Source organism: Anas acuta, chromosome 25 (assembly GCF_963932015.1).
Source record: "Anas acuta chromosome 25, bAnaAcu1.1, whole genome shotgun sequence".
Classification (NCBI taxonomy): domain Eukaryota; kingdom Metazoa; phylum Chordata; class Aves; order Anseriformes; family Anatidae; genus Anas; species Anas acuta.
Window position 1 is genome coordinate 129474 of NC_089003.1, and position 12117 is coordinate 141590.

Sequence of the window (12117 nt, forward strand, 5' to 3'; positions counted from 1 at the left end):
GCTAACTGATCAAAAGACGTGACAGTCCTACTATACTCAGCATTGGTGCTGACTCACCTTGAGTACTGTGTGCAGTCTGGGGCTCCACAATATAAGAAGGATATGCAAATATTAGAATGCTTCCAAATGAGGGCAACAAGGATGGTGAAAGGACTAGAGGACATGACTTATGAGGAATACTTGGTTTGTTCAGCTTAAAGAAGAGGAGACTGAGGGTTGACTTCATTGTTGTCTGCAGCTTCATCCTGAGGAGTAGAAAAGGAGGTGCTCACCTCTTGACTGGAGAGAGGATGCAAGAGAATGACTTAAAGCTGTGTCATGGGAAGTTCAGATCGGGTATTAGGAAAAAATTCTTCATTGAAGGGGTGGTCAAGCACTAACAAGCTCCCCAGAGAAGTGGTGATGGCCCCAAACCTGTTAGTGTTGCAAGAAGCATTTGGACCAGTCTCTTAGATACTTGGTTTATCTCCTAGGTTCTGTGTGGAGTCAGTTGGAGTCAATAATCCTCATGGGTCCCTTCCAACTCAGAGTGTTCTGTGATCTTAAGACTTTTCCCACCCCACAAAGAAATTGTTCCCCAGAAGGCTGGAATTTAGTCTGTTTCCTTTCTGTTGAGGAGAACTGCAGGAGGAAAATTTTGTGGAGGATTAGCCACAAGATGACAGTGAAGCAGATCACTGACAGCCACTCAAAGAAGCAAATGAAGTAGATGTAGGAAGTCAGCAGCATGCTCCTCTAGTCATAACAATGTTGGAATCTTTGCATGAAGTAATTTGCTGAATTAGGAATTTTTCTCCAATTTTGAAGCTGGTTTCTAATTAACTGCTAATGTCTCAGATCCCCCAGATTTTCATGTTGTTTAAATTGAATTTTCCTAATTAGGGACACTAAGTACTCTTAAGTCAGCCCACCTCATAAAAGCCCTATCTTGTTGCCTGTTTCCTGACTTCTATATGTTTTATAGACCCGAACATATGAAGTAATCTGTTTTATATAGAGCTGCATAATTCCAGTTTGGCTTCTTTTAATCCCTTGTAGTGATTTTATATCATAGCTGTTTGTTATATGAATCCTTAGTGGTAATTAGTCTTGTAAATGTTTTCTTAACTATAATTTTTAATATAAGGCTTCTCCCTCAAGATACTTAACTAGAGAGACAGGAGCTTTTGGTGAACAAGTTACCACAGGGGGGAGTCTTTCAGTTTGTCAGAACTAGATGGCAGTCCTGTTGGGGAGGGGGAATCCATATTTCCCAGGGTGTCTGTAAGCCAGAGGATAAAGAACTTGCCCAGGATTTAAGTTACATATTTGATAAAAAATTTTGTTTAAGAAGAAATTGGAGTCATACCCTTTCCCCTGACCACATGAGTACAAGAAAGGTGACTGGAGTGCTACAGAGTATAACTGTCTGAACCCCATTTAATAATTCATTTTCATAAAAACATTTACAAAACAGAAAATCTGGGGTTCCTGTCCACTGCTGGGTGAACCTAGCCACTCTGGGGAGTCTGTCTGTCTTGATTCTTATCATTACAAAGCACAAAACTGAAGCCCAAGTTGGAGAAACCTTGGGAGAGCTGAGTTTTGACTGAATTAGCCTTGAACTGAGTGAAGCTGGCCACTTTGTGTCCAGTGTTCCAACTGCTGCACTGTGAGAGACTGCAGAAATAGATGCATGGGAAGGCCACCCCAAGTAGTGAAATGAAACAAAAGGAGTGTACAGTTTGTTGGGTTTTGTTTGTTTTTTGAGGGTAGGGATTTTGTTATTGTATGCTCAGTATCAGAAAAAAATACATATATTATTTGGCCACCAAAAATATGTTGTTAGAAATAATGTGTAAGATAATACTGTGTTGAGAAGATGGCACGAGGTGACTAGCTGCAATTGAAGGTTCCTTGTCCATGTGCCATAAAGACAGCTGTAGAGGTGGTCTCCCCCCTGTGAATAAAGGAAAGCTTTAGTTTTACTCTGAGGTTCCCCAAATTTACTCTGAGGTTCCCTGAAATATGTAGTGCAATAAGGGTTGGACCCTATGTGAAGCAGGTGGCTGGATGGATTTAATGGCATCTACTGGACTAAGACTAACCTAACTTTTTTGTGTCACAAGAGGGAAGTTGGGGGGGCAGACACAACAACTACGTGGATTTTGTAAGCCTACAGTTACTTAAGGGCTGATGCAATCTACTTGTGGGTTAGAAAACAGGAGGACAAACATGGAGAGAAGCGTACATCAGTGAATTTCCTGCAGCATGGGGATGTTACACCCACTGCAGGGAAATTTGTGTGCTCATGAGAGGGTTGCCTGTCTGTTCAGGGGTTGCCAGGAGCCAAGTCAGCCCAATGCAGGGAATGCTGTCCTCACTTGCTCTCCAGAGTTCTTAGCAGTGGAAAATCACTGGGAGACTGGATCACCCTTGCCAAACTCCTCTGCCTGTGATGTTTCTGGAATGATCTTTGCCCTGGTGCCTTTCAGTAGGAAAGCAACAGAAAGCAGGGAGAATTTTCCCTTGTTGAGTTTCCCACTTGCCTTAGATCCACTGACAAATCACTTTGAGTACAGACTTGCGTGTTCATAGAAGCTGGTTTAACTCCAAGGGGGAGCTAATGCAAAAAGAAAAGCATCAAAACCCACACTGTACAGAAGAAACAGTGTGTGCTCTACATCAAAAAGGCAAAATGTCTTTAACTGAATATATGATAAAATATTTACTTGATCAGTAGAGTTCTTTTGTAAGGACAGCGACTGCTGGCAGTTATCACTGCTTACAGGACGCTAACCTTTAACAGCTGGGAGCGAAGTCCATGAGGAGAGGTCTAGTTGGGCTGCTTTAGTGCTCTGGTCGGTTGGAGCTGGAACCGAATTTTGGAGAGAGGGGGAAATGTTGAAGGTCTAAGGACAGCTTGAGCACTTGGGCAACGTGGCTCTCCCCAGAGCAGCTGGCAGCGGGGTGGGGAGGCTCAGCGGTCCTCACCCAGCCCGGGTACAGAAGGCCGCGCTGTTTGCAGCTCTCTTGAGGTTTGCGTCCTTTTTTTAGACGTCGTTAATTAAAAAGCGAGGCACAAACCCCACCTCAGGCAGCCCGCTAAGTACACGTTTGCGAAGGCCGCGCTGTGACGGCCCCTCCCTGCCCACGCCCTCCGCTTGCAGCCTGTGGCCGAGCTCGGCTCCGCGCCCCCTGGCATCGCCGGTGCCTCCCGTACACATGGCGCGGGCTGCGAACCCCCAGGGACCGCGCCGCCCGGGAGCGGGGGGCGGCTCGGGGCGAGGACGTGGCCGCCGTGCTCCCTGCGGTCCTGCGGCCGGCCGCGCCCCGGGCCAGGCGGCGCTGTGCCGGGGCGGCGCGGGGGGGGCCGAAGCCCGGCCCGCGGGGGGGGGGGGGGAAGGCCGGGCTGCCGGCGCCCCCGTCTGCGGGAGGGCGCCGGTAGGGGCGAGGCTGTGGCGGGCACCGCCTCCTTTGGTGTGCGCCGGCGTGGCCGCGATTGGCTGTGCGGGCGGTGACGTTGCAGGACTGCGGTTGTCCCGTGGAGCGGCGCGGGGCCTCCGCTGCGTCGCTTTAAAGGGGCCGCGCTCGCGGCAGCCCCGGCGTCGGCGCTGGCCCCGAGGCGCTCCCGAGCCGCCGGTGCCCGGCTCCGATCGCGGCGGGTGCGCGGGTCTGGGAGCGCGCCTACGGGCACCGGCGGGACCCGGGCGCGCCGGGGAGGTTTCGAGCCGGTAAGGAAGGTCTGGGGGCTGAGCGGGCGTGAGTCGGCACCGGAACGGCTGGCGCCGGGACCGGGAGGTGGCGACCCCGGTCGAAGACTCCGAGCGGTGCGCGGGGGAGCCGGGTGCCTGCTCCGGGGGGCGCCGATCTGCCGGGACCGGTGCCGGTGCCGAGAGGTGCCCGCTCGGGAGGAGTCTCCGGCGGCCGGTGCCGGTCCTGGAAGGCACCGATCCGGCGGGGCTACCCGAGGAGCGCTGAGGCTGGTGCCGCTCCCGGGAGGTGCCGGTACCCGGCAGGAGCCTCCAGGCACCGATCACGCGTGAGGCAGCCCTGCCGCGGCTGTCGCCGGTACCGGCGGGTCCCGAGGAGCGGCCACAAGGGAGCTGGCACCGGCACCTGCCATTCTCCTTGGCGGCGGGCAGCGGTTCGGGACGCGTCGGTCTCGGACTCGGCGCAGCGGCCGCTGTCGGTGCCCGCCGGCCCCCGGGGACGCGTGTGCCCGGCGGCAGCGGCGGCGCCGGGCCGGGCTCTGGGAGCTGATTTTGGACTCTGCAAAGCAGCCACCATCCGTCTGGATCCGGCATTCGTCACCTCCCAAGTGCAGCGTCTCAGGGCCAAAACAACCTGCTTCGGCTTTTTTTTTTTTTTTTTCAGAGTCGTGGTGTCAGAGAGCGGTGCTTTGGCCCTGACGCTTGTTTCGGGAGCCTTTGGCTGGGAGCACGCTGTGTTTTGCTTTCTGCTAGACAGAGCAGGGGAAGAAAGGAACATCCCATCACCCAGAGTGACTGGAGTGTCTGCAATGCCCCATCCGAACGCATGGGAAGGGAGCTGGGAGGACAAGTCCTGGCCTCAGTGGCTGCGGGGAAGGTGTTTTAATTTGCTTTTGCAAAAGGAATTCGGGGAGCAGTGAGAGCTATGGGGTACAGGACGCTGTGGAGGGGAGGGCAGGAATTAGGCACCACACCGTGCAGATGGGGTGAGGGCTGGCTGAGATGTGCTGCTCTGAGCTCCAGTGTTTGGTTATTTGTTACTGGTTTGCTCATTAGCTTCTGGTTCAGGAGCTGTTTGACAAATGGGCCGAGCCAGGGACACAAGCAGGTCTGGTTTAATTCCAGGAGCAGCAAAACTGTCCAGTGGTGCTGGTGTCTGTGCTAGAGAGGAATATTTTCCTCTCCTTTACTTATGGGGCAACAGGACTCTTGTTTTTACTTTCATACTATTCTAGTGGGTGGTCAAACAAGTCTTCCAAAGGTCAATGGTTGGATTTTGAATTTTAAAAAAAGGTTGTACGCTCCAGAAACATCAAATGGTTTGATAAGCTTAAAAACATCAAAAACATACGAGCAAATGAGTAGAGTAAGCAGGGTGATTAAAATCTGCTTGAGGGACTGTTCTTACAACAGGGAAATGCCCCAGTGCCCCATTTGCTTTCAAAGCTCAGAAGTAGCCAGCTCCGAAACCAGGTGCTGATCCCTGTCTGCATTTGCGCAGGGCCTGATCCTGCAGCAGAGGGTGAGCGTGCAGCATAGTGCTGCTCTTCTCCCTGCAACTTGTCCTGCATTGAACCCGTTACTGGATTAAGCCCTAAATCCCATGGCAGGGTGGAGTTCCCCTGGGATGCACAGCAGTAACTGTGGAGATAACAAGGGAGGCAAATACTCCTGGTTTCCAGCCTTTCCACTCTGGGCCTCTGTGAGGCAGAAAGATGCCTGAGAATGACTGGAGGGACAGAAAACATCAAGATTTTAGGGATAAACTACCCTGGGAAATTCTTCTGTCCGTGACACCAACAGCTCACTGCTTTTATCAGGCGTATTTTGACCCTCATCCTGAATTGCTTGTTTAACCCTTTGTGTTTCATTTTCTGTTTCAACATTCAGGCTTTGAATAATGTTAGGAAGCACGGCCACTTTTATTTTATTTTGGAAGGACTTCTTTTTTACAGAAGGTGGAAGGACACTTCCAGGAAGCAGTTGCTTGGTGAGTCATCTCTGTGTATAAATAGCTCTGGTGGGAGCGGTACCATGGCTTGCTGCTTCATGGAGCCGTGAGGTGCAAAGTTGTGGAGGGATTTGGTCATACGCACCACCACAAGGGAAGCCTGGGCTCCCCCCCAGCCCATACAGAGTCAGCTGTGCCCACCCTGCCTGCTAGCACCACAGCTTCCCCATGCTCCTGGCTGTATTTGTCAGAGTACTTCAGAGCTGGGATGTTTGTTGAGTATTTTGTCTTGTCTCTACTGCCTTCCACCTTGTGGCAGAGTCTGGGTTTAATGTGGCTGTTGCCAAATCTTGGAATGTAGCTACAGTTCAGCCTGGTTATCTTTAGATGGAGAGAAAGAGCATCAATTTCTTAAGAAGATTTAATTCTGATATCTCATGTTTCCAAATCGTAAGGAGAAAACAGCACACGGGAAAAACATGATTTGTCCAGCCTTACCCTGAAGGCCAGCAGTGAAAAGTCCCATCCTGGATCTTTATTCACAAAATAACACTGTCTTAGATTTTATTTCTTCCTCTCATACAAGTAATGCACGTATTGATGCAATCAATAGTGGTGTCAAGGAGGGCTGAGATTGGAAGAGGCCTCTTGCTGAAGCATGGCAGGGACACTCATATCTCCTGCCACTGGATGGGGCAGCAAGAATCCAAGTTGACACTGAAAATGGTCCAGTGGTCTCATGCTTCTGCCACAACCTTGGACGGTCCAGGAAAGGAGAGTATCTGCTCAGAGCAAGGGGTGGGATATTTCATTGTCCCCAGATGCTTCATTTTCCTGTCTACCAGATTTCATCTCTGAACATGTCTGTGGGTGCTCGAGTGGGTTGGAGGGACCTGGATGGAGGATGCCGCTGCCTGAGCACTCACCTCAAACCCCTGGGGCTGGTCTGAGGCTCTTCAGGGTAACAGGGACGTCACTGCAGTGTCAGTGCTGGCAACACTGGGAGCAATGAGCCTGGTGGAGCAACTGATTTTGTTTTCCAGCTGATGGGCACAGCTAGATTTATCCCCAATGGGGCTATTGATGTCCATGGCACTTCAGTGAGAGTAAAGTGATGTCACTGAAGGGAGGAGCTTGCAATGGGGTAAATTCACATGAGACCTGGGTGGCTAATGGTCCTTCAGACCTCATGCTGGTCAGCTCTAAAAGGATGCCAAGCTAAAATGAACCAACCTGGCTTTTCTCCAGCTCATAGATTTGTGTTTGTTTGTTTTTGTTTTGTTTTCAAATATTTATAACAAAACTTTAATTTGGGAGAGATGACTACATATAAGGGGATTGGGGAACCTCAGATGACAAACGCTAAAGGGACTATAAACTACTATAAGATTTCTGTTAATATCTATGTTCAACCTCATCTGCCCATGTGTGGAATCTGTTGAAATCTGTTCTGTTTTCTGTTTGCAAAATACAAAAATCTTAGACCCAAGAAAGCTCTTTCAGGAGTCAGATAAGCTTGTTATAGCCACATTATCTCTTATAGCTGCCTGTAACTGCTGTCATCCATGGGGGCTCTAACCAGCTGTTCCAGGGCTCTTTCCATGTGCCTGTGACTTGCTACCATAATGCATCCTTATGGTTTGAACCAAAATTATTTTTTCACTGTTGACGCCACTTTAGAATTAAAAGGAAAAAAATGCAATTACTCTTCCACACACATTTAATATTTTTTTTCTTGTTTCTTTTGATTTGGACTTGAAAATCACAATGCCTAATTTTACCTCCAGGCTGTCTGTAACTTCATTTTGTTTCAAGTCGTGTCTGTTAATAAGCATCATCTTCTGATGGAAAATTTTAACACAGAAGTTAGTTTGGGCAACCTGACCTAGTGGAAGGCATCCCTGCCCATTGTGGGTGGGCTGGAACTGGATGATTTTTAAGGTTCCTTCCAACCCAAACCATTCTATGAATCTGAGTAACTAGATTTTGGTTTGAAGGTTTCATAAAAAGTTGCTTTTACAAAATTTTAAACTGGGGTTTAATTTTGAGTGACCACTTTCTTTTGCAGTATGCTATATTTGCTTTGCAGTTATGTTTTGTTTTAGTGGATTCAGCAACTGTGGCCAAAATAGCCTGATGCTAGAATTAAAACTAGACACATCCTGAATAAATCACCTTCAGATAACAAACTTCCTATTGTGATGCTAATGTCAAAAAAAAAACCATTGAAATCCTCCTAGCTTCAGCTAAGATGCGGTACTAGCAAACAATTGAAATTTCCCACTTCCCAGTATGTTTTTCCTTATTCTGACTGTCTGACAAAGTTCCCAGAGAGGTTGATCTGTGAGGTTTAGCATTCTGAGCTTTTCTGTCACTCTGTTTTTATCACTATGGACCACAAGAGGTCGGCACAATTCAGGGGAAGTAGTCTGGGGCCTGACTTTGCTCTGGGGTGGCAGACTGGCATGTCTTTACTGGAGCTGCCTGAGCCCTTTTTTCATTCCAAGATAATTACTCCCTTTAAAAATAAAAAAAAATAATAAAAAAATATATATATTTTTTAAATTAAAAACGACCCAAACTATACTGGAAGAAAATCAGGACAATCACGGAATAGGACATGTTGGCAGGGTATATTGCTGAGCGGTATGTTTAATATGTGACAAAGCCTGAGCACTTGGGAGTATTAAGGGGGCTCAGGTGCATGCCCACTCACCTTGCTCTCTACAGAGGCATTTAATTGTTTATTTCCTGGTATAAAAGGTTGCGAGCTTGGAAGCTCACTGCAGGACATAGACAACTCAGTGCACCACTCCACATTGGCAAGCTGGAGCCACATGTTTCTGAGTGCATTGTGACTTCTGACACAGTATCCAAAGGTGACAGACAGGGAAAACAAAGTGATTAACCAACATCACCCTTGTGGTTTGCAGTGAGGAGACCAGCACAGAGAGCCCTAAACAGGACCTTCATCAAAGCGGTGCTTGGAGAGTGATGGTCTTAAAATGAAAAGGTGCTGTGAGGGTGTTGGGCTGCCATGCCTGTTTAAGGTCAGTGTGATTCTCATCTGTTTTGACCTCTCTGTCTCTTCTCAGGGTCAGGGAGCAGAAGTAAAGTATCTGTCCTGCACATCTCTTGACACACATGAGATGTGCACAGAGACCAGCTGGGGGCAGTCAGCAGATGCTGCTGGGTTCAACACTGAGAGGCTGGGGCTCTCTGGCTTCACACATTGTCAGCAACGTGGTTTTACTTTGTTTTTAGAGACAGGCAGGCCCCAGCTCTGAGTTACCCTGGGCCTCTTGGGAGCCCATGGTGCCTGCAGAGCCCAACCCAGAGGCAAACCACATCCAGGTGACAGAGCAAAAATTAACCTGCAAAGTCTTTTCCTCTTAGGAAGAGCCAGACTTGTCCTTGAACAGGTGAGCCTACAAGAAGGAGCAGCAAGAGGGGTTTACAGGGACACAAATCCCATTTTGCAGGTGTGACAGGGGTGGGGTGGGGAGCAAACTGCTCCGTCCCCTCCACAGGACCCTTGCTGCACATAAACTCCCCAAGGCTAATGCTGTCCATGTCCTTTGGAAGGACATGTATGGTGGTAGCTTAGCACACCAACCACCTTGACTGCAGTAAAGGAATTAGCAGTAGCAAAATGATCTCTCTGTAGGAAGAATAAACACCTTAGAGTTAGGGCTAAGGTATGTCAGCAGTGGACTACCCCCCCCCCAACCCTCAGCGGGGTTAACAAGCGACATGGCAAAAGACAGGCAATGATAACTTAGCTAAGAAACAGTGCTCTGTGGAGTTGGCAGCCTCTTGCTATTGTGTTTATTGCCCTCATTGTGCTGGGTCCAAAGCAAAGCGCCTTGGACTAACTGTTGGGCTTTACTCTTCCACCTCACAGGGTGTTGGTATGGCCAGCTCCCAGCCTCCAAAGTACCTCCTCATCTTCGACTTTGATGAGACCATCATCAATGAGAACAGTGATGACTCCATCATCAGGGCAGCACCAGGGCAGGCACTTCCAGAGCACATCCGGCAGACCTTCTGTGAGGGCTTCTACAACGAGTACATGCAGCGTGTCCTGACGTACATGGGAGACCAAGGTGTCAAGATGGGGGACTTCAAGACTGTATATGAGAACATTCCCCTGTCCCCTGGCATGCCTGACCTCTTCCAGTTCCTCTCCAAGAACCATGAAGTTTTTGAGATCATCCTCATCTCCGATGCCAACATGTTTGGCATTGAATGCAATCTGAGGGCAGCTGGTTTCTACTCTCTCTTCCGCAAAATCTTCAGCAACCCATCCAGCTTTGACAAAAGAGGGTACTTCACCTTGGGGCCCTACCACAGCCACAAGTGCCTTGACTGCCCAGCCAACATGTGCAAACGCAAAATCCTAACAGAGTATCTGGCAGAGAGAGCCCAGGAAGAGGTGGAGTTTGAGAGGGTCTTTTATGTGGGAGATGGTGCCAATGACTTCTGCCCTTCTGTGACTTTGACTTCAGCTGATATTGCTTTCCCACGGAAGGGCTACCCCATGCACCGGATGATGCAAGAGATGGAGAATAAGCAACCTGGAGCTTTCCAGGCCACTGTTGTTCCCTGGGAGTCAGCTACAGAGGTCACCCGCTATCTCCAGGATGTCCTCAAGAAGTGTTGAAGATAGCTCAGAAGAGGCTTGTTTACCATAAGCATCTGGGAGAGGAGAGTCCTGGAGGGTCAGGTCCTGTACTCCATGATCATCTGGCACTACTCACTGGGACTCTGATTCCTGGGCTGCTTTCCTGCCTTCCTCTCCACGCTCCTTTCTCCCCAGTAGTAAAAGCACTTTCTCTACCCACCCCTCACCCCAGCCTTTCCCTTTTCCATTGCCATGTTGAGATGACGCCTTCTCTATGCAGCTTGGACATCAACTCCAGTGTCGGTGCTTGACAACACTAACAGTGTGTTTTTTGTTTTTCCCTTTTAACTTCACGAGCAATTCTTTAAAATCCAGAAGCCAGCTTTCTTGAAGGCTGAGCCCTGCACATGCTTCCTCTTGACTTTACCCTGCTCTCCTCCTGCTCATCTTTGCTTGCCACGCAGAAACTGCGTGCTGTCACCTTCAACCTGATGCTATGAGGGCTCCTTGCCTCTTCAGGAAGCTATTAGAAATTTAATCCATGAAATTTGTGCTGTCCCAGGCTCCACAGCTTGCCATACACTTCACACCTCCCTGCTCAGCTGGTGAGCCTTTTGCTGGAGTTAATTGTTGCTTAAGACTTTATTTTCTGGGGTGGGGTGGGGGTGGGGAAGAAGAGTTGCAGAAAGCCTTTTGGAAAGGTGGTACCTTGCAAAAAAAAAAAAAAATATATATATATATATATATATGTATGTATATATATATATCTCCTATGAAGAAAGGCTGAGAGAGCTGGGGCTCTTCAGCCTAAAGAAGAGAAGGCTCCGGGGTGACCTTACTGCAACTTTTCAGTACTTAAAAGGGACTTATAAAGAAGACAGAGAGCAACTTTTTGCTGAGTCAGATAATGACAGGACAAGGGAGAATGGTTTTAAACTAAAAAAGAAATAAAAGAGAGGGAGATTTAGAATCGGTGTTAGGAGGAAATTCTTCATTCAAAGGCTGGTGAGGCACTGGTACAGGTTGCCCAGAGAGGTCGTGGATGCCCCATCCCTGGAGGTGTTCAAGACCAGATTGGATGAGGCCCTGAGCAACCTGATCTGGTGGGTGGCATCCCTGCCCATGGCAGGGAGGTTGGAACTGGATAATCTTTAAAGTCCCTTCCAACCCAAGCCATTCTATGATTCTTTAGCTCCCATTGCCCCCACCCCACTTTCCCAGGGTATGGGCACAAAGGCCATGTCCCACTACAGGGAAGAGGACCTGACTTCACTTTCTTCTTCCACCCGCTGCTTTCACTTCCAGGGCAGAAGGTCCCCTGCATTCTTGATGCAGACAGGTTCCTCCACATTGAGACAGTCTTACCAGCTGTCTACTTGTGTTTGCTGAATCGTATTGACTCCCCTGTGACTTCAGGTGTGACCTGGTCAAGAGGTGCTGAAACTACCCACCAGCTGGAGAGGGAGGTGTGGTGCTTTGGCATTTCTTCTGGTACTGGATCCCTGGAGGCTAAACCTTCTGTGCCCTCCTGCCCCACTGCAGTATTAATTGCCCCTTCTAATTGCACTCTGCAGGGGGGACCTGCAGCATTTGTTGCTCTCTGGTGTTGGCTTTTCCTGGATTTATCCACAGCCTTAATGGCCCCAGAGGGTGATTTGTAACTACTTCAAAGCATAGAAATCCTGGCAACAAATCTGAGCGGTAAGGAAATAACCAAAGCAGCCCTGAGTTGTTCCTCATTTATTTAATTTTTCTCTCTCTTTGTTCTTCCTCTTCTGGACCCTGTTCAACTGTGTGGAACTCAAAGCCATGGTATTAAAAAAATACATATATATGTATATAGATATATA

General features: G+C 48.9%; 1 protein-coding gene across 5 annotated transcripts; it reads left to right on the forward strand.

Moving 5' to 3' along the window:
* Positions 1-3407: 3407 nt before the first annotated feature.
* PHOSPHO1 (phosphoethanolamine/phosphocholine phosphatase 1) lies at positions 3408-12105 on the forward strand. 5 transcript variants are annotated; one of them, XM_068660528.1, is made up of 5 exons: positions 3429-3713; positions 4357-4569; positions 5583-5682; positions 8577-8693; positions 9548-12105. In XM_068660528.1, the coding sequence occupies exons 4-5, from the start codon at positions 8649-8651 to the stop codon at positions 10304-10306; spliced, it is 804 nt and encodes a 267-aa protein (XP_068516629.1). In that variant the 5' UTR covers positions 3429-3713; positions 4357-4569; positions 5583-5682; positions 8577-8648; the 3' UTR covers positions 10307-12105. The 5 variants fall into 5 exon arrangements, with proteins under 5 accessions (XP_068516628.1, XP_068516627.1, XP_068516631.1 ...); XM_068660526.1 differs by lacking the exon at positions 8577-8693 and having other exon boundaries at positions 3412-3713; XM_068660527.1 differs by lacking the exons at positions 4357-4569; positions 8577-8693 and having other exon boundaries at positions 3408-3713.
* The last annotated feature ends 12 nt before the right edge of the window (positions 12106-12117 follow it).

Coding starts and splice junctions, on each gene's coding strand:
- PHOSPHO1 (XM_068660527.1), top strand. CDS start 5,593: ATGTTAGGAAGCACGGCCACTTTTATTTTATTTTGGAAGGACTTCTTT. Junction 5,683..9,547: donor TTCCAGGAAGCAGTTGCTTG/GTGAGTCATCTC, acceptor TCCACCTCACAG/GGTGTTGGTATGGCCAGCTC.